Source organism: Venturia canescens, chromosome 8 (genome assembly GCF_019457755.1).
Source record: "Venturia canescens isolate UGA chromosome 8, ASM1945775v1, whole genome shotgun sequence".
Lineage (NCBI taxonomy): Eukaryota > Metazoa > Arthropoda > Insecta > Hymenoptera > Ichneumonidae > Venturia > Venturia canescens.
In genome coordinates this window covers 11,584,916-11,607,681 of record NC_057428.1, presented here as the reverse complement: position 1 = coordinate 11,607,681, position 22,766 = coordinate 11,584,916, and the positions used below count along the sequence as shown (strand labels likewise).

At 39.2% G+C, this 22,766-nt stretch overlaps 1 protein-coding gene across 5 annotated transcripts; it reads right to left on the bottom strand.

Annotated features, from left to right (window-relative positions):
* Positions 1-1,325: 1,325 nt before the first annotated feature.
* On the bottom strand, positions 1,326-22,376 carry LOC122414468 (serine protease inhibitor 42Dd-like). 5 transcript variants are annotated; one of them, XM_043425756.1, is made up of 11 exons: positions 22,112-22,376; positions 6,165-6,722; positions 5,505-5,630; positions 5,213-5,379; positions 3,278-3,457; positions 2,823-3,027; positions 2,536-2,750; positions 2,102-2,293; positions 1,837-1,987; positions 1,722-1,763; positions 1,326-1,563 (listed from the first exon to the last, which is right to left on the bottom strand). In XM_043425756.1, the coding sequence occupies exons 3-11, from the start codon at positions 5,542-5,544 to the stop codon at positions 1,433-1,435; spliced, it is 1,323 nt and encodes a 440-aa protein (XP_043281691.1). In that variant the 5' UTR covers positions 5,545-5,630; positions 6,165-6,722; positions 22,112-22,376; the 3' UTR covers positions 1,326-1,432. The 5 variants fall into 5 exon arrangements, with proteins under 5 accessions (XP_043281691.1, XP_043281694.1, XP_043281693.1 ...); XM_043425759.1 differs by lacking the exon at positions 22,112-22,376 and adding an exon at positions 19,314-19,682 and having other exon boundaries at positions 6,165-6,477; XM_043425758.1 differs by lacking the exon at positions 22,112-22,376 and having other exon boundaries at positions 6,165-6,477; positions 6,578-6,835.
* Between the last annotated feature and the right edge of the window lie 390 nt (positions 22,377-22,766).

The window sequence follows — 22,766 nt, the reverse complement described above, 5'->3', positions numbered from 1 at the left end:
AACAAAGATCATTGAACAATTGAGAAATCCACGAAAACTGACGCTCCAAGAACGCGTTGCGAACTTACGATTGCTCTAAATTATAGAAATTCCGAAGGTTTGTTTACAACTCGCACGTGATAGTCCGAAGGGTTATTTTGACACGTTTAGGGAAAGCTGGAGTTCGTTTACTGCTCCCTCGACTCGCGAAATAACATTTTGTGCCTCCCTCCCCATTGATATCGAGACATCGACGATTCCTGGGTCAATACAAATAAATTTTCGCAAGAGAGTTCTTGGAAAATGAATTTTGCATACAATCGTCGGATTATTGAGAAAAAAAATATCGAAAGGGTTTCATTTTCTATTTTATTACAACGCTCTGAGTTTAAGGCCTTTTCAGTGGTTCTTCGAACACCATTTTTCATGATTGTCCATCCGCCCGTGCGTCTTCTTATTAAAAAACGATAAAATAACTGTCAGAAAATTTGAAGAAAAAATTTGAGAAAAGCCCTCGGGATGGGCATCCCATTTATTTGAAACTACCCTCCGTAGCTGAGACGATAGAGAAGGAAAATAAAGAAGGAAAAATGAAAGGATGCGGATGGTTTGAAAGAAGCTACAAGCTACACGTAGAATCAACGAAATTGCGAGAAAAACCGCGCACTTTGAATAATATCACGATTCAAATTCGTCGTAGTAGGAATTTTATTGTCACACATATCTCACGACGGAAATTTCGCTGGTCCATGGCCGAGAAAGTGGAAGAAAGGTGGAAAGAGAGAAAAGTGAGAATACGAAACGGTTGCAACGGTGCCAGCCAGACCGTCTCATCTACAAGGCGCGAAATTTCGAGCCCGAGAGACCGGAAATAAATGCACCGGAGCGACCAAACTTATATCAAGTCTAAAGTTTTCGTACAATTTCCGGACGTCGTGAGTCTTTATCAATTTTATCTGCAGTCTGAGAAATTCAAATACCTTTTCATGGAAATTTCTCTTTCACGTATGAAAAATCTTGATCGCATCTAATTTTTCATTTTTTCATCTTTTACCACGTTTTTCCCACATTTTTTACTCCCAAAAAGTGTGTCAACTCGATCTTTTGTTCACGACGATTGCGCATGATTCTCACCCCACTCGACTCATTGCACTGTATTTCTAATCTTTTTTGTTGTTGTTGATAAACACCCTCGAAGATTCATTTCTCTCACCCCCTTCGATAGCACCATCAAATGCGATTGAGATTTTTCGAAGGCTGCAAATTTTTGCAAAATGCATCGAATTCGTTCGTCAAAGTTCTATCCGATTGAAAAACAAACGAACAAATAAAAATAAGTGCAACAATGATTTTTATCTCCAATTTATTGTAATTTGTTGCTCCATTTTATTGTTTTAAAAGCAACTGACGTAGCATGAAGTCAAAGCAAAATGACAACGACAAATGAGATTATTTAAGCGTCGAACTGAACGGTGAAAAAATTTATAGCATTTTTGTCTGTTGGAGTGATTATTGCGTAGAATTGACGATTCGCGATGAAGCGCTGAAGTCCGTCGGCCTCTGATCCTGCTCCACGATCTGTTGCTATAATAAGCAAAAAAAATACAAACTCAAAAATTCATTTACTCATGAAGATCGTAACGATAGATTCATTCTCAAGCTCACTAAAATATCTTAAAGTGTAACTCATCAAAAACCAAAAAAAAATTGTATTCAAAGTTATCGACATTGGAAATTCTTACTATTCCCTTGCGATGGTTCCCTTAAATGACCGCTACCGCATCCTGAGAAATGTACAAGAAAAAACGTGAAATAAAAAACTTCGTTATATCGGCGATGAATACAAAAAATCCTCACCGATTGTTGACACAGCCTCGACTCCTCCCTCAGTGACATGTATCGCATTGAATTGTTTGATGACACTGTTAAAAACAGCTCCTCGGGCCGGACTAATCACTCCGCAACTGAAGTCAGCTGTGTCCCGGTCGAACAAACTACTAAGATTCATCTGGGAAAAATATTTAGGAAATATATTGAGAAAAAATTGAAATACTGGATGGGACGAATAAAAAACATCTTGTAGCGAAAAAGTAGTTTCGATCTCACAGTGCGGTGTACTTACTCGTTTGAAGGGCTCTGTCAAACCACTTGCGAGTGCAATTTTAAATTTCGGCAATTCGATATAAATTTCTCTTAAAACTGATTCCTTTTTCAGTCTTCGTAACAGGATGCGAGGGATGCTGCGTTTGAACAAGGTAATATCTTTTGGAAGTATGATGAACATGCTCATATTGTGGGCACGATCTGAATTACTCTACAATAGAAAATAGGAAATTATTTTTTGTCGTATTAAACCGAGTCGTTTCTCGTCAATAATAAATACTCTAGTTTTTGAGCTGTCGAAATATTTGCAAAATTCGCTTTCGCGTGAACGAAAATTCAACCACTTTTGTGCTGTGGTGAAACTATAAGCGGACGAAATCATTTTTTTCAAAATGCACTCATTCTAAATGCGAGTGCTAATGTTGAAGTTAAACTAATTTAAAAACTTAGAACCTCGAATGGCAGTTCAACGAAGGTGGCCTCTGAATAGTCTCCGTAACGGAATAATCCCGAAACACTCATGGTGGGTAGTTTCTTATTCACTCCACTGCTAGAGTAAAAAGTACGTAGTTGAGTGTCTGCATTATTGAATTTTTTTGACCATGTGCCCGAAAACGAAACGGTGTTCATCGCTGAGAAACGTTTACAAGCATCATCTCCTGGATTAACTGGATTAATAAGAATTCTTTCATTAGGTTTTTCTTCTGTCATGAAAGGGAGGAAGCAGTATAGAGTTTTACCTCGTTTCATAAAATTTTTTATTTCATCGCCTGTCTGGTGAGCGCACCACTCGCTTATCATTTGGTTCGCTTTGTCTCTTTTTATAAAATCGATTTTTTTCACGGTTGAACGGAAAGTTCGCTTGATTGTATCAAAGAACTGAGGGCGCAACTGTACTCTTGGAGCGACGAAAAAGCCGTTGGATATGTTGAGCCCACGATAGTTCTGAAATCAATTTTTTTACTCAAAATCGTTCCTTATCGAAGACGTCCGATCAGTAAAGTTCCAGAATATTCATGATTTTTGTATCATTGAAAATAACAGAAAAATATACTTCTGAGAATTAATGTTAAAAATGAAAGAAAAATTGAAACTAATTTGTAATTGAGACAAAAATATTCGTTCCGACATTGTCTTCGGAGTCGAGAAATGCTTCGTTGCAAAATTATTGATATCGATATACATCTGTACTCACAGCAAAGTCATCGACGAGATCTTGGCATCCAATTTTATAAGAAGATTTGGGTAAACGTGATAAAAGGTAATCGAAAGTGTATTTAAGATTCCCAGCCACTCCGTACGAAATCATAGATAAAGTCAGAAAAATACCAGTTGGGGAAACAACGAATTTGGGCCGATCGATTTCAGCGAGTACCTACATGGGAAAAGGTGGGGATATAATGTTAGAATGAGTCAAATTTCGAACCGCTAAAATCTCGAGTTTATAAACCTCGAATGATAATATGGAGGCAGATAAATTCTACTGGAGCTTTGAATATCGAAAATAAATAAAGTAGAAACTTCAAGGTTCGAAGCACGTTTACATCGAAAATAGAATGTAACAATCGCCCATAGAACGACGACTAAATATCGTTGGGTGGGGTTCAATATGTCGAATAACTGAATTGTAGAACGGTCGATATTTCGAAATTTTAAAAGTTGTGATATCAGTTTGGAGAAAAATAAGTTATTCGAAATTCTTATTCCCGATCAACTATTCAGCAGATTTTGCGCGTTTAATCAAAAATTCCTTCTTTGAATTCATATTTACCCGAAAATATATATTTCGATAGTTTTCATTTCGAATGCAATTTTAACAGACCATCCGAATGTCAAAAGTTCATATTTTCGAATTCAAAATGGACAGTAATTGTTTTACAGACAGACCAGAATATAGAGTAGCAAAAAGTCGAAAGTGAATTTTTCGAGCCTATAAAACTTGGATATGCAGAATAGCGATGGCTCGAAAAGGCGAAAGTCAAAATGGCTATGTTTAAAACGGGAGATCACCGGTCTGAGTAAGTGAGTGAGTGAGACGCGTGTATTTGGAGCTCCGCTGCATTTCTTTATTTTGATCGATCGACTTTCTAACGTTTCGCTATTTTGACTGTTCGACTTTTTGGTGTTTCAGTATTTCGACCTCAGTAATATTTCATATTTCGTTATTATATTTTCAAAATTGTGAATTTTCGCAGTATCGCTGACTGTAGTAATTTATGAATCGAAAGAGTGATAGTCGAATTTTCGAAAAATCGATATTTTAATCATCGTCCTATGGGCGATTGTTACATTCTATTTTCGATGTAAACGTTCTTTGAACCTTGCAGTTTCTGCTTTATTTATTTTCGGCATTCAAAGCTCTAGTCGAATCTATCCGTCTCCATATTATCATTCGAAGTTTATAAATTCGAGATTTTAGCTGTTCGAAATTTTAGTCATTCCAACATTTGATCCCCACCCATTACTGAGTTTGAAATATTGAAACACCAAAAAGTCGAACGATCAAAATGACGAAACGTTACGGAAGTCGACCGATCAAAATAAAAAAAACATCGCCATTTTGCCTTTCGCCTTTTCGAGCCATCGGTATTCTTCATATCTAAGTTTTATAGACTCGAAAAATTCACTTTCGATTTTTTCCTACTCTGTACTACTCTGGTCTATCTATAAAACAACTACTCTCCATTTTGAATTCGAAAATATGAATTTTTGACACTCGTATGCTCTGTTAAAATTACATTCGAAATGAAACTATCGAAATATATATTTTCGAGTAAATATGAATTCAAAAAAGAAATATTCGATTAAACACGTAATCTGTTAAATAGTCGATCGGAAATAAAAATTTCGAGTTACTTATTTTTCTCCAATCTGATTTTATAACTTTTAAAATTTCGAAATATCGACCGTTCTGCAATTTGGTTATTTGACATATTGAACCCTACCCGCCAATCCTGAATACTCTTTTTCGAATAGACATTTTATGAAAATTCAGTTTGCCGTTCACAAGATTCAGCGTGAAAATAAACAACCCATGTACATAATTCTTGAATCAGAAAAAATAGCGTGAGTTCGCCACACTTTGATATTGTCGATTACAATAATTTTTAGACCATTTCCATAGTTATACCTTCAAGTAGCTATGCGTGAAGTGATATGAACTCTTAACAATGGCTTCCTGAGCATATCTTAGCTGCACTGCGTCCGCAGGATATTTATCATACGGAACGGGATTTACTGCCTCAGTAATGACTGCTACGGAGAGCAAGCTCACAATTCCCAGTAACGAAGCTGAAACTTTTAATTCCAATACGGAGAGATCGAAATAAGTAGATCCGACACATGGAAAAATAGTGAGAAAACATTGTTTTTGATGCTGGAATATTAAGAAAACTTTTTAACGAATTTGATTTTCTACTTACGGCAATACATTTTCGGAGTTTGGCTAAAGTCACGTAGCATAACGGAACGATCGATCAACGATCCGATAAAATGGTTTTCACAGCCAGCAGCAGTTTCGTGGTCCAAAATTTCAAGGAGATTCAACGCTAAAAAAATATTCGCTCTTATATAAACTCTTGAACAACAATAAAAATAGCGACAATTACGAAATATTGAAAAAAATAAAATAAAATAAAGAAACGATAAATAAATTGATATATAGCAAAATAATTTTGCGTTATACAGAAGTGTCGTTGGAGAATGTTGAAACTGATGTGACACGGGAGTGCAGAAAAAATTGACTTTATATTCAGATCATGAAAACCGAGAATATTAAAGCGGAATAGAAAAAATGGAGTAAATATTGAATTATGTTAATTTACGTCGTTTCAACAAGTGTAATTAGAAAACTATGCACGATTAAAAATGTTTTGTGACACTATCTAGAAATTCTGTATAATTTTGCTCATGGCAACCGAGAATATTAAAACGGGATAGAAGAAATATTGAATTATTATGTTAATGTACGTCGTTTCAAAACGTCTAATTAGAAAATTATGCATGGAAAAAAATGTTTCGTAAAACTATCTATAAATTCTGTATAAATTTGCTATGCTTTTTTGTAAAGCTTCCAAACTTACCTTTTGGATTAGAGAGGACTCTCGCGTTCCGATCCAATCGGCTAAAATCTATCCGACGGAAGCAGGGATTTCGGGTGAAAGAATTACCTTTTTCAAATAATGCAAAAGTCGTCTAACCGACACTTCGGAATTCTTCTAACTGCCTACTCTAACCGACGTACGAAACTTTTTATCTCGTGATCCTCCCCCTTCATGAATCTCGTATTAGGAGAAACATCGGAAATCAATGAGAGGGGTCGAAGTGCGCTCTGCGTGTAAAATCGACACGCCTCGTCGTTTCGGCCAAAACGCTACGCGATCGCTGGTGCAACGTCTGAAAGAGACGCAGATCTCGAGCGTGTACGAAAAAAAAAAAAATTGAAAAATGATTAGACAATATCACTCGTTTTCCAGTTGTCTAAACATGACCATACTTTCGTAATGCGCTGACAGCGTGTTACGGTGCGGCTTCGGCATCGACACCGGAATTCGTTCGACGCTACTAGAGTGTCGACACTCTGCGGCGGCTTCGGCATTGACACCAAAATTCGGTCGACTCTACTATAGAATGACGATACTCTCCGGAAAAAACGTTATTTACAATATTAGATAAACTCACGAATCATAACGAAATCGACGGATACGTTATTGATACAGATGAGATACGAGAATAATGAATTTGCATATTGTCTAAAGTGTATTTGATCGACTATTGGGAAACATTAATACGTCGCATCACGCTTTTCAAAGTTTTATCATAATCGTCCAAAATACACGGAGAGACTTTTATAGCAAAAATTACTATTTTTTTATATTAACGTCAGACCACATCGATATTATAATAATAATCGCTACAGAGTGTGTCAAATAATGCAAAAGTTTGGGGAACAATTACCACAGTTCGTAGTAAATAACGCGCTGTACTATATCAAAAATGAACACCGAGCGAATTTTGATCAAAAACATAGTAAATATAACGAAATGATTTTCGTTTCTCTGTGCTATACGAAAAATTGTTTAGTTTCGTATTTTCCCTTTTACCGCACTGAATTTTGCTCAATAACATAGCAAAATTCATGCGCCCACCAATTATGCGAGGCGTTGCGAATATAAACATGAAAATTAACCAGTGGCACATAGTAAAATTTCAAGCAGTTTGTCCAGTCCAATTCACCAATTTTTAACATTTCGCCAAAGACCCGAGTGACATTCGGATATCGATACATCGTTCGATGTAAGAATGTCGCAGACCTAAATTTTGCCTGTCGTGCATAGTAACATTTGAGACACCTGCTTTCGGCATCAAAATTACTATACACTTTGGTGAAATGTAATAGAATATGGCGATATAGAACAGCGCTGCTATAAAACATAGCATCCGAAATATTCGTATAAAAGTCTCTCCGTGTATGTATAAACAAGTGGCACGAGAAATTTTGGCTCATCGTTTCGATCTTACAATAAAATAACACGCAATATCCCAAAATTCGGTTGCGTAATAAACACGCAAGAAAAAATGATTCCATGCTCGAAGATATGTAACGATAAAAATATAATAGATAATAAGAGCCGATGTAATGGGTGAGACTTGGAAATGATTGCAGCAGACTCGTGCGAGATTATTTTGTTCTTCACAATTCTCATCGAATGTGACATAGGAAAGCCAGATAAATAGTGAGACTAATGTGAATCGATTTTAAGCCATTTTGCTCGACACCAAAACACCGGAATGAAATAGAGCAGGGAGTGCATCGAGTGTACATTCATATATGCGGGGTTGTGTCGTGCGTTATATTACCGCAGAAACACGTTAATTATTGGACGTTGCAACTAATTGAAAGCGGTCTAATTTCCGTGAGTGCACTTTCATCTCTGTCAAACCTTCTCGCAATCGCCCTCGGTTTTCGCTCGTGTGGCTTTTTGCGAGAAGGGCTCCGCTCCCGCTAATCTCGAGTCTACGCACCGTTGACCACGTCGTCGTCGGCGACTCTGTCGTACGTCCCAGCGACGTCACGACGTTGACGGAGGTCAGTGCGTGCCACGCGTCACTTAGCCTCGTAAAACGGGATGCCCTTTGCTACATTGCATCCAGTGCACGTTGCCCTCTTCGATCGTACCAACTTTTATAGCTCGCCTCGAAGGACTAATAACCACTTTTTTGTACTCATTTTAATGCGGAGTTTCAGTCCCCCGATTTTATGAACTTGAACGTTTGCTCGATTCCAATTTCATTAGTCTTCGATGTTGATTGAACTGATCATTGTATTACCATGTTATTATTTTCATAGAAATTCATTGAAATTGAAAGAAAAATTTTTCCGATTTCAATTAAGGTAGATTATGCCCGAAGGATCGCATTTTATGGGTTTCTGAATTGGATCGATTTCTACTCCCCAATTAAATATACAATGACTTGAAATTTTTTTTTTTCACTTGGTTGAAAAACTACAATCTGTCTTAATAGAAGACATTTATTAGTTCCGATGTTACTTTTCATCACTACGCCCGCTATAGATTAAATGTCCAATGACATTCCATCTAATGTTTGTTAGAAGTTCCTTCGGTTCACAAGATCGAGGGGCTTTACGCGTTTAAGTCTTTTTTTTCTCTAAGGCGATCCAATAGTTCTTGCCCTAGTGTTTTGGGATAGTTCCGGAGCCTTTCCATATGTATCTTTTGCTGAGTTGTGTTGGAAGTTTTCTTTCATGTGCGTCACTTGTAGGTCATTGTGGATTGTTTTATTGCTCACGTACCACTTTAAATTAATGTCAGAGTTATTGGTAAATATTCGATGTCGCGGCACCAGCGATAACGCTCCAAACCCACCCAACGATTCCGCACCCATCGAAGGTGTGTTGGTCCTCACACGAATCAAAAATGTTTTTATCATCATAGTTTTATGTTTTGATTCCCACTAAATGCCAAGATATATTGTAACGAAACGCTCTTGCCGATCTGGCCTGAACGCCGCCACGCGTCGGTTCGAGCAACCTTAATAATAAGGAGCAGGTATGAAGGAAACGCGGACACTGTTAATTTTGGTAAAATATAAAAATAATCAATTTTATTCAATTATTTGACCGAATTCTGACAAAAATAAAAGAAATTTTGCGCCTTTGCTCGCTAATTCGAAAACAATTTTGTGTTTTTTGTTTTTAAACTGTCTTGCTTTGTTTAATCGGATCTGGCGAGAAAAAGACCCGACAGACCCGAAAACGTTGCAAATTCTCTGTCTGAGATAATTTTTAATTTCTCAATTTTCGGAATTTAATTGTACAAAAATAATAATTAGAAATAAAACAATTTTAAATTAAATGGTCGCGTTCGTTACGCCTCGAACTTAAAAACCTCTCGATTCGATGCTTCGTGCTATTAGACGCGGTTTTTCCGATGTCCTGTTACGCTCGCTTTTAAAATCAAATAAGAGTATTTCTCACTTTTACAATTCTTATCTCCGTTTTTGATTCGATATAAATTCTAGTGTTATCTATCGCCTCTTGGATGATTATTTTCTAAAATGGATCTAGATCTCCCTACCTGGACCACCTCGGACAATGTTTTTCAAACGAGAATATAATTTTTGATAATAGGATAATTTTTTAATCCTCCTCAACAATAAGAAAGAAATAAAGTGTGAAAAGGTAGGAAGTAGACCGCGGGCTATGGGATCGAAACGTCGCCGAATCTTTCCGAGAGTCCGAGCATCTACAGGGTAGAGGTAACTTCCCGTCCACGTGTTATGGGATCGAGACGTCACCGAATCGATCCGAGAACTCCGTGCAACGGAAAGCCGGAAAATTTTTTAGAGGTTGGGTGCGGACCCTGGATTATGGGATCGAGACGTCGCCGAGTCGCTCCGAGAATCCAGGCATCCAAGGAAAATAGGCAATTCACCGTCCACGGGCTATGGGATCGAGACGTCGCCGAGTCGATCCGAGAGTCCGCGCTACGGGAACCCCAGAAATTTTGAGGATAGGTTGACTATTATTGAGGCTGATGTAGAGGTGTACTAAGAGAGGTCCGAGTTGATTCTTTAGCCAGGGAGAACTGTCTGCCGAATGAGTCGCGTAGCGCTTCTTATACCCGTGTCCCCACTACAAAATTCTCGAGCGCCGAGAATCTCCGTTTTCGCTCGGTTCTGCGCACCTTTCTGTAACGCCTACTCTGATTGGCCCGTTGCCATGATTCACGCTCGCCCGTTAGTGGAGCGGTCTAACATACGATGCGCGGACTACCGCTTTTTATGTTTTTCAGCTTATTTCGATTTTTAACAATAAAAACCTGAATTTGATCAATTATTATTTAATTTTTTCTTTGATTTGGCGTTATTACTTTGTTTAATCTGATTCAAATAATTATAATCGCTAAAAGTCACGTACGCGTCCTATAGCCCATCAACGCTCTGCCCGCGCATGCGTCGCAGTCGATTTTTACATTTTTCATTGTGATTAGATTTTACATTATTAATTTGACTTGTGATCATTTTTCTTAAACTCGTGTTATTTTTCTGAAAATTTTGATCGTATTTACGTGCTCGGGCGACTTGAAATAACAAAATGCAAAAGGAATTAAAGCGCGGCGAAATTCAGAGCGGCGCCGGTTGCCCCGCTCGGGCTCATGCCTACCGGCCTAAGATGACCGCCACCTGTCAACAGCGACGAGCGTGGTCGCCGCGATGTTTTGTCCGCGATCTAAAGATCGCGGAGTTTCGTTAGTTTCGACGGGCTCGGGCCGTCGCGCGAGTGTTTCGTCACAATATATATTCACAAATTTATGATATTTCATAAAAAAATAAAAAAATATCTTAAACAAGGTCATGCGCCAACATAACATGAATACTAATGATGTTTTCAGGTCATACAGAAGTCATTAAAAAATTTACAAGCCGATTACAGCTGGTGCGGCGATATCGAATATTTATCAAAAATCGCATTAGAGAGCGCAAAGAGAAACACACAAAGGGAAATGGATCGAGAAAAAAGTAGTAATAAAAAGACAAAAGGCTATGACAGAGGAATGGACCAAGTCAAGAAGTAACAAAATGCCAAAATAAGAAAACGCGAGGTTATACGAATGCTCATTAATAATTTCGTTTAATTTTTAACGTAATGTGTCTTTATTACTATAGCAAGACGCAATCGTCTTGAATTTTGTCCCAAACCTTCATTATTTACTTCACTATAATAGTGTACTTATTTTCATAAACTTCGTAAGAAATTTTTATTCGTTATATGGAAAGATAAACAATTTTTTACGCACAGTCCCTATAACCCTGTGTATTTTTCTTCGTATTTAAACACGTCTATCTCAACAACCAATAAGACGAGCCCCTTAAAATTTGATGTGCGTGTCAGTCGACTACCCATTCAAACTCTGTGTAAATTCCAAGACTTTCTTAAAAAAATTGTTTCGTGCGTGAACTACCTTAAGATTAAGGTGACTTAAAAAATAGCACAAAAGAGCGGCCCGTGGAAGCTCTTTGTGCATAAAGCTACCTTAAAGAACTACCTTAAAGTCATTGATAATACGGAAGATTCAAAAAATATCGAAACCCTTCGAAATAACTCATTTTCGATAAACGCACAGTATCGATAATTTATTCCTGTGATCATCGATGCGCGGACATGGATCGAGTAACCATACATAGACCTTCAATAATCCAACGAATATATCGCATCGAGCCTCGTGCGTGTTCCCTTTTCGGAGGACGATTATCGAAACAGAATTGCAAGCGCACTCGAAACGGTAATTTGCATAGAGAAGAACATTAGTTAATTAGCGGAGACATAACCAATGATTGGTGATCGCGATACGCCGGACTACAACTCGCACCAACCGAACATATACAGAAATGTATCTGGCTCGTATAGATATTCGGAGGCCAGTCTCATAGTTAAGCCTCGAGTTATTGCCCGGATCATCGTTAAAACTAGAAATGTATCAGTCAGGGACCCCCGCGTAAAGCACTCTTGCTAAACCAACTGCGAACGTTCATCAGACTGACTCGCTGTGTTTTCGATCACACTGGATTTTCCGGCTACCCCGAAATGTAAAAATTTCCGAAGGTTACAATTTTTCGGCTAATTCACTGATGACGAACTCTTCAACGAAATGACACGATCATCTGACTTCTACTGCTCGTCCTTTGTGATGACAATTCATAATCAGATACTCTCAACTCTCACTCGATTGATGAAGATGCGTTGCTCGTAGAGGAAAGTATCCGGAGACAGAATATGTGGAGAAAAAATAGAATTTTGCGTTGCTACATTTTTTTTCAAGTACCTAAAAATGTGAATGGGAAGAATTTTTTTTAGGAAAATCATATTTCGAGATGGACTCGTTTTGGGAAAGAAATATTTGAAAAAATGAAATTTCATGCATGTGATGCAAAGAGGCAATCCACGAAGGTTATTAGCAGCAGCAATATCTACGTGTTTTCAGAAAAAATATATTTGACAGAACGTATGGAGCATGCTTTTCGATTCTTTCTGTAAAGTCCATTTTTTGAGGCTTTCGACACCAGCTCTCATGAATGAACTTCTTCGAAAATGATCTTCGATTGCATTGGTCTGCTGGTGGGTAGTAAATGCACCATTGAAATATGGTAAGCTTGTTCGACTCTCAATTTGCTGATGATGACTTTCATACTTTCAATAATGTAAGCATATCCAGGAAGTTCAAAGGGTTCCAGCAATAAACTGGGATATCGAATTTAATGAAGGGAGCTACGAAAATTTGATATTCTTCACGAATGACATCTTCGTTATTCGTTGCCTCGTGATTATTAAAAATTCGTTGGAGGTCTAAAAAAAATGATCAGGAGAACACTTACCTCCAAAGAGAGTGAGGATCGATTGAAATTTCAATCCGATTTGATTTTCGAGTGAAAAATTTTTAAAAAGTCCGTCAACATTCATTTCGATGTATTATTTTCTAAATAATTTTGAATAGCAGCACTTACTTTTTTCAAAACTTCCTGTAACTGGAAATTTCTCAACAATTTTCGTTCTTTTCGACTTCACCACAGTCATCTTTAACCCGCAGACACGACACTCCCTTTAAGGTCGCACACTCACCACACTGGTGCAAATTTGCTCTTGGACTTTTCAAATTTTTTGTTTCAGCTATGAATGCATGGAATTAATCTTACAACGAGACTTTTTAGGAGTAACAATTACATAGTAATCGATTACGATCATTAAAAAAATTGAGAAATCAAGTTTTAATATAGAAAAATGGGCAAATTGAAGAAAGGAATTCTAAAGCTCAACACTTGAAATTTTCGTGGCTGCAAATTTGCACCAGTGTCGTGTCTACGGATTAAAAAAAATAATATTTTTACAATTTCTCCGAAAACCTCGATTCGTATCGAAATATCTCAATTTCCAGAAAGCAATGCATCAACCCGAGAGGAAAACCAGTTAATCACCAACCCAGCGCAATGTGAACAGCGTTCAGGTAATCAAATTGCAATATTCTGTGTACATTTATAGTCGATTTTTTTAATCGTTACATGAAATAAAAAAACGTTTGAAAAATCGATTTTATCGACTTACATTCGCGTATGTGTGGTCGCGTAATCCCATAAAATTGGGGACGGAGCTCCGCAGTCGAAACGTACGAATTTTGTGGACGGATTCATTCTGGTCGGGATGGGTTAGGGTGACCCTCGGAAATTCGTGGCATTCACCATAATCCAGCGTTCGGTTGGTCCTCGTGTATGTGTGTGTGTGGGTGTGTGTGATAAAGCCCTCCGGCATTCGTCATCGTATCACACGCGACCGCTTCTCAAACCCAAACGCGATGCAATTTTTTAAATTTTCGTTTTCGTCTCTTTCTCTCTCTCTCTCTCTCGACAATTTTGGCATCTCTCTCGCTACCGGCAAATATACGCGACTGCTGGACGTTCTACGCCCTCATCATGCGTGGCTCGCGATTAATCAACCCGAGCAGCTCGCACGGTAGGATTAAACGTTCGGCCATGCACGAAATATTTAAGCGTCCGCCGCCCCCGCCCTCTCGCCGCTCTCCTCGGTGTACTCACCTTTCACTCCACTCGTCCCCCACCCCCGGATTCTCCCCTGACGGAAATTTTCAACCGCGCTTTTCACAAAAGCCGCGAGTGAATTCAATTAAAGAGGCTCCGAAAAAAACCAAATGTCCGAGAGTGATTAATGACTCACGAACGAATCCTGCATTGTTGTTGCTGAAAGAATAATTCGATTATCCAAATTGTGGTAATTCTGAACGTCAAAAGTCAGAATATTTTGACACTTGAAGATCGATTCTTCAAAATATAAGAATCAAGATTCGCAGACTCATTACTGAAACGGTTCAATCCTTCGAATTGATGAAATTCAGAATAATCGCGATGACGGCTCTACCATTTTGGTACGCTCTCTTCGAACGACTCATTCACTGGACATGGCACGCTAAAAGGACTTGGAGAACCGTTTGAAAATGTGTTTATTCAGAAAATAATATTATTGGGGATTAAGTTTTGTTGGCACCCTTAAAATTGCGAGAGCTAGGACAAAAAGAGTCTCGAAAGGGTGAGAAAACTCGTGCTCAAGGACGAAATATTCATACGATTATTTGAAAACCTGTGGAATCCCGCATTATTTGGCTCGACTTTTCGAGATATCAACTGCGGGGGACTGTAGGGGTTTTATTAATGATGGAGGAGCTAGACCGTAGGGGTGGACCTGGGTAAGGGGGGAGGTCGAAGAGGAAAGCATCAGAGGACGGTTTATGGTCGACATAAACTCTAAACTGATTAACAGTAGCCAGTAGCTGAGAGACCCGCGCGCATTCTCTCGCTGTCTCCCTTCAGCTTGACTCGACATCATACACATGAAACGTGTTTGCGATTCGTGCTTCGGAGAGTAGGAAAGGATCCAGAGCGGATGCTGAGGCGGGGGGGGGGGGGGGGGGGGGGAGAGAGAAGGATCTCGACGTTCGTTCGAACTAACCCGTGCTGTTTCTCGTTAGCAATACCAACATCCCCCTTTTCCTCGCGCGCAGGTTTATAGGCTATCGTCGCTGAAATTAACATTGCCCAATTAAATTGATAGATGCCAACGGGCTCCGAGCTCACATTAAATCCCCGTATCTCTCACTGAAGTTTAACGTAAATCACGAATTTATCTCCTCTCACTTTTTCCTCATCTTCAGCTCGCTCTGCTCTCCGCAAGCATGGCATTCAATATTCATGCACATTATCTGGAGAGAAAAAACTGATTTTCAGTCGGTTGATGATTCGTGGTTCGATTTGAGTTGGTTCATACACGAAACGATTTTCTTAAGGAAGTTTTGAAATTTATATACAGAGTTTGAATAGCTAGTCGACTGACACGCACATCAAATTCTAAAAGGTTCGTTTTATTCGTTGTTGAGATAAACGTGTTTGAATGTGAAGAAAAATACACGTGGTTATAGAGACTACGAGTAAAAAATCGTTTATCTTTCCGTATAACGAACGAACGCTTCTTACGAAGTTTATGAAAAAGTACACTATAACAATGCAGTATAAATTAAGGTCTGGGAAAAAAGTCAAGACAATTGTCTTACGAGTAATGAAGATATATTGCGTTAAAGATTGAACGAAATTGTTAACGAGCACTCGTATAACCTCACATTTGCTTATTTTGGTATTTTGTTTCTTCCTAGCTTGGGCCATTTCTGTCAAAGGCTTCTGTCTTTCCCTTTGTGTTTTCTCTTTGCACTCTCTGATGCTATTTTTTACGTCAAAAATTACAGTATTTTTGCGAGGGACGAATGAAATTTGGGGTTCAGTGAGTGATGGATCCCCGACTAATTAATGGCTTGTAATTTCATTCCCCAAAGAATAATTTGAAAAATGTATTTACAATTTGGAATTAATAAATTTGACATTTATTTAAAGTGATTGTATATTTGGATCCAATTTAGACGCATCCATAAAATAAGATCTTTCGGGCATGATATACTTTAAAGGCCGCAATACTAAAAAAAAACTTTTTGAAAATTCATCCAATTTACTTGGGTCCACTTGGGTCAAGTCTGACGATTACGTTAGTTTTTGTAACGTCCACCGCCATCGATGATCCAGAGACTTTTTTATGCAATTACAAATTTATTCGAATAGTATAGGAAATATATATATTTCCTCGTTCATCCAAGGGCAGCGTATTCCTCGATGCACAAATGAATAACGTTTGTTGTACGAAACAAGGAATCATGGCGGTACACTCGTACATGCATGAGAATACGCATTCAAAATCGAGGCCATAAACGGCCAACGGCTCACGCGGACGGTTTATCACAAAACGGAATTAAACGGTTTACGACTGGACCACAGATTAGTACGGACGACAGAGCGATGGGCGAAAACCATCAGGGGTGATGGTACGGATACATTCCATGTGTATATAAATATTCCCATGTTTGTTGTCCGCCCAAAGGGCAAGACCTTCGCAATATCAAAACGTTGATTTACACCAGTTACGTCTATTTGTGCGTTAGCAGTTGAGGTATGTATGAATACATATTATACCGATGGAGGATCCTGTGAGAGCTTTGCTATCGAGGCCCATCAGGATTTATCTAAATCTCTCACTCTCCCTCTCTCGCTCTTCGCCCTCGCTCCCTATTCCACTGCAAATGACGCGAGACCCTTCTCGAATTCATGAAACTTTATTTCGATGTAAAATGGACAGTAGTCGTCGATCAAGTAAACTTGAATTTTTTTTTTTCTCCTCGGAGAGGATTTTGTCACAATTACAACATTTTCGTCACCAACGTAATTTACACGTTTTTCAACTTTGTATACACGGAGAGAAAAAATAAGTCATTGGAATAACGGAATGTGCCATTACGAGCAGGTGCCCATGAAATATACATGAACATCACAAGGCCAAACTTGATTAAACGAACAAAACAGTTTTTAATCAAACTGCCAATTCATTCTCTCCGAAAACATTTCATGAAAAAAAAAACTCTTCCAATAACATCAATTGCTATTGAATCACCATTTTTTTTCTCAGTGTGCAGCATTCTAATAAATAAAACACATGAAAGATCAACGATCTTTCCAAATTTTTTAAGCTTTGGTCATGTGTTGAATATATACGAAATCGATCTTGGTCCATCTGAAGATATGAGCAACAAAATTTGTTCGTTATTTAAAATTATTCATTTCCAAAAAAATTTAAAGACTTATTCGACACACGAAGAGAGGCAATATGAAAAAATAACGGTGCAGTAATAAAAATGGAAAGAAACCGTGAACTACTCTAATCACTGTACTGAACAGAGTGCAAATTTGCATGACACTCGATCGGATAAATGTATTCTGTATACGATTAAGACATTATTTCATTTTAACAAAAGTTTTTCATCATCGGGAATAATGCCGGAGAATTAAGGCTATTGCCGTTTCCGTTCCGGTAGTTTTTCCATTTGTAATTCTTTTCTACCATATAAATTAATAACTACTTTTCTTATTCGTCTGAATTGAGCTTCAATGCTATGAGCAACTTAAAAAATTACTTTTCAATGAGCAAGCGTTAAATGAACAGTTGCATGCACAAAAGTGACGCGTGCACGAACAATTCAACGACTGAAATCTCCTACATTTCTCTATATAATTTGTCGTATATGAGAGTTTTCCGAGGGTACGCGAATTCGTATTGACGTGCACTTCCGATGACGCAGAATCGTTCGAGCCGTGCAGAATGAATATGCTCAGAGCTTGAGTCTACTCGCACATATTACTTCTTAAACCTCTTCCTGTGAACTCGACGACGGAGTTCACGCAAATCGTCGCATTACTTATACCGTGAGCCATATGATTACTTCCTCGACGAATGCCGGACGAGTTTGATGAAATTATCCCTCGACCACATATCATTAGTGAGCGACGCTTATGAGAAATAATCCAGAAAACCTCCGGAATATATTTATTCCTGATCCTCGATCATCTGGTAAATAACGTGCGATCACGCGATGAGAAACTCGAATTATGCAGTCATGCATTTCGTCCCTTCATTTATGAACTGTAACTGGAGTGTTCGCGGATCATTTTAATCGAACGAATGGCGTAACGAATCCTCGGGAATATCACATTTCTCAAGAGTCCATCCACGACGAATCGTGGCAATTTTCATCACGGGAACGTCGGACTCGAAGAAAATTGTTCACGACAATGATTCACAGTGATTTTTCGTGGATTTTTGTACACTGGAAATGAAATTTTGGTGAAATCTCTGAATATTTTGTTGAGTATTTTGAAAAATATTTTTTCCATGTAATAACGGGTTTCGTCGGCTCAACAAAACGTTGTTTCGGCTCGCGAAGAAACTTTGTTGTGTTCTCGAAAATTTTGTTGACTGAAGAAACAAAAAAATTCGTTGAGTACCACAAAATATGTCAATATTTCAACGACATTTTGTTTTCATTAATAAATGGAAAAAAGATTTTTGCTCGATGAAATTTTTCAAAATTTGCAATCGGATTTAATAAACTGACAAATCACCGTGTGACGTTTGAGAGAAAACTATAAAATAATGCTCGTTTCTCATGTTTACATCGAGATTGAACTGCGAAACCCAACGGATTTAAAACCATCCAATTGCCATTGATTTGAAATTGTATAATTGATAAGAATGGATAAGAGAAAAGAGGCAATCGACGTGTGTGAGTGCGGAGAGAAAATTGGGGGAGTTTATTTGGCGTTGTCGTGTTCTTCATTTCGTTAAAAACAAATCGTTGGTGCGAGGCCATACGGTTATTCGAGACTCCGTGGCAAGCCGATGATCGTAGTATAGAGCACGTGCACTTAGCTGATGAGGAGAGGAGACTGCGTTAAAACCCGAGCACGCAAGAGTACGAGCCGAGACTCTTGCGTGACAAGTATTTTCCCGACTCTCTCTCATCTCATTCGCAGAGCGTTTATATATAAACATAATGCACAGGTGAGGTTGTAGGGAGCTTTCGCTCCCTCGTCTCGTTTCCTGCAAGCGCACGGCAATGGCAATTTCACCTCGTTTGCGATATCGCGCGCACAACTGGCAGACTCGTCCGATGAAACTTTTAGAGGACAAGCAAGCAAAAAGAAGAGCGCCTGAAAAAAGTGCTGCTGAAGCTCGAGCCTCGAGAGGGGAGCTTTGCCAAAATTCTAATTCTTACCCCGCGCGCCCCCGAGGAGGTTCCGCTACGGTGGAGCAAATAATATCCTGCGATTCCGAAGAGATCCAAGTTCCCAAATTGACCGGATGATCGAGGCGGTTTCAATGCCGCGCCTGTATAATAACGGTGATTTGTAACGCACGTGTATCGACATCCGCTCGCGGCGCGAGGCGTGTGGTATCGCCCGAGAAAACTAAATCAAACTTCGAGGGGTTGTAACGCACCCAGAACACATTCGAGATCGGTGAATCCAAACACAGTTATACAGCCAAGTTCGTACTCGCTTGGGTATGACACTCGAGTGACACATAAACCGATCATTAACTCGGGCTCGGTCACGTGGCTCGGCGGCCGGAACACGGTGGTGTTAACCCGGCCATTACCGGTCCGCGGTCGCCCAACCAACAACGAGCACCGACGCGCGCTGGCCCATCCTGCTGGTTATTTACTTTCGACTCCGAAGCCTGCGTTTTTGGAAACGCAGGCTCAAAATAGCGAGTTATACGAATGTAAATACGTGTGTAATCGTATTATTGGGGAATGGCGTGGTATTCGAGAGGGTGAGAACGAATGCCGCACCGCGATGCAGTCCGAGAATTGAGCGTAACGTGTATTGGCGAAAGGTGGGCGTTGTGAGACTCGACGAAGCCTCGAACTCACGCAGTAGTGTTTGATGTCGAGAGACCCCGCATCGAAACCGCAGCGGGAACCCCCGCGTCGTTCGTGCGACGAGAGCCCCCCTCGAGAGCACTTTTTTCTAGTTTTTCCCCAGAATTCTTCGCGCGGGCGGATTTCACATTGACCCTCTTTCAAGCGTAAAAAAAGATCTGGTAACAGTAATTTTCTGATTTATCGTCATACCCCTCCTCGACTCGATGGAAGACTCCCTTTATTTGGCTCATTTCGGAGCGGGGGCGCGCTATGAATTCATCCGAGTTTTCCTGCGGGAAAATCAAATTGCCGACAGCCTGTCCGCAGGAACTTGAAAAGACGAGCAGAGAAATGGGCTCGCTGAAAACTTTTAGACAATTAACGAAATTCGTTGAAACCAAAGTTCCCGAAAAATTGACAGTTTTCTCGCAACCGCATAGAAGAGCCTGGGCTCGGGCAGCTCGACGAGAAAGACACACGGCACGTGGGAGCAAATAATGGCGACGGGGGCTTGGCCTGGACGCGTCGTCGCATCATTAAGCGTGCCTATCCGTCACACAGGTCAAATGAACAGTATTTGCAAGCTCGGAAGCTCACAATGAGAGGGAGAGACTGATAAAAATCATCGTTACTTTCTTCCTCTTGATATTTCTCAGGCTTTCTCTCTCTCTCTCTCTCTCTCTCTCTCTCTCTCTCTCTCTCTTCCACGAGTGATGGTAAAACGGGGTTAGAAAAATGTCGATGCATCGCACAATGGTCACTTTATCCGTGTAATTGACTCAATGGCCATTTAGCGTACGAGCCAGACGTATGTGTATTTCAAATGAATGCGATGATACACACATTCGCATGAGCGTGTGTTCGTACCGCAACGTGCGTGTTCTTCTTCCTATATCTATACTTTCTGGTGGCATTAAGCGTTGCATAATGTTACAGTGTGCACCGTAAAAGACAAACACGGACGGTCTGCTACTCGAGTTCTCTTTTATCCAGTGTAACCCACGAGCAGATTGACTACTCGGAGCGATTGAGTGGATAAATAATGAACACGCCGCCTCGCGAGCAATGGAATAGCACAGAGAAGATGAGAAAAAAAAAAAAAAAAAGATAAAACGAAAACGAAAAGGCGAAAGAAAACTGAGGAATATCCACGGAGAGAATTAAATTATTGAAAAATTACCGTCCAGTGACGACATTGCTGTGATGGGGGCTGCAATTCATGACGTTATGGTTGGAAAATAATTGAATTTTCCTGTGCATTAAACAATATTCATTGTTCAAAGTAGGAACTTTTACAGGCTCATGTCCAAAAGAAATGTTGGGTTAAAGGTGCCGTACTTTTGAAGGTTATTTCAATATTTATTTGGAAATATTAGATGAACGTCACACGGGGAATTTTACTGCGCCGTACTGTTAAAATTTCCGTACGAATGTTTATCACTTTGTGGAAGTGTGTAAATCACAAATTCAGTGTGTGCTACGGAATTCGGAAGTGAGGGATCGATACCTGCGTTGGGTCAAAGACATATTACCGTGATGCACCGTAAAATTGACTAAAAATTGAATAAAAACACACCAAAAAAAAACAAAAAGTTTACGAATATTTAAAAAAAACAACAAATTCATAAAATTACAAAAAATATTTTAAAAAATACAACAAATTTGAATGCATATAGCTGCCATCTTGAATTTCGTAATTCTGACATCAGAAATCGTGATCAGCGACCCAAAAAACCCCAATAAATGTTACTTTGTCTTCGAAAACATGAAACCGAACCGATAAACATTCGTAATCATCGCCATCGAAATGAAAACTCATTCCTTCAGCCGCCATTTTGACAGCGCGATGAAAAAATGTTTGCCTATCGAAGAATCAAGAAATCGAAAAAAAACGGTAAAAACCCTGTTTTTTCAGGTTTCCTTAAAAGTTCATTTTTGTGAGTATACTAAAGAATAAAAGTTAACGCTTGAATTAACTTATTGTCCCCGGAGTCAAACGCACATTCAATAAATTTTACAGTGAAATTCACGCTGAATATTATTACCATTTAATTCTCTCAGTGTCTAATCGGATTTTTCTGTAGGTGTGGCTAGTGTCAAAAGTGGCAAATCGAGAGATTAACGTAAATTAGCCCAAAAACACTTACTTTCTTCTCTCCGTAAAAATGAATCAGTAAATTTTCTGAACGCTCAACTTACAACTGTAAATTCGTTACAGTCGTTTCGTGTATATTCAATACAATTTTTCACCTCCCAGAATACAAAGTGCAAACAGTCTTCAAAAGTCATCCCGTTGCTCGATGACTTTTCGAAAAAAAAGCGGCTGCTCGTTACGAGTTGTTCCACGGGATTAAAATTGTAAGAACAACTGCGGTGAACAAAGCGAGACGAGTTGACGAAGACGAGACATTAACGCTAAATACATGTGCCACGACATCTGTGTCGACGCCTCTCCAAACTCCCTTTTTCTCTCTACATTGGTGCGTGCGTTGCGTTCGTACGACGACTCTTTGAACAAAAAGAAGCAGAAAACACCCGATAAAAAGTGAAATAAAAGGACTTAAATGAAACGAGCTAATGTCTGTTGTGTCTCTGGTTTCTTTTCCGACCTCGCGTATGCAGTTTTTCTACGTTTTCATGCAACCTGCTTCCTACTACTGCAGAATATATGTATTATAAGTTAGAATATAAATGCGCATGTGTTATTATAAATAAGAACGTACGATCTTCGTATGGTGAGACTCGTGCGATTATTAAAAGCGTCACGTTTCACGCTTCGTGTTTATCCTGCGAACGAGAGAG

Excerpts from the sequence above, each read along its gene's own strand:
- LOC122414468 (XM_043425756.1), bottom strand. The coding sequence starts at position 5,544 with ATGCTACGTGACTTTAGCCAAACTCCGAAAATGTATTGCC. Across the intron at positions 3,028-3,277 it reads ATCTCGTCGATGACTTTGCT|AACTATCGTGGGCTCAACAT; the intron begins GTGAGTACAGAT and ends AATTGATTTCAG. Across the intron at positions 2,294-2,535 it reads TCGTTGAACTGCCATTCGAG|AGTAATTCAGATCGTGCCCA; the intron begins GTTCTAAGTTTT and ends TTTCTATTGTAG.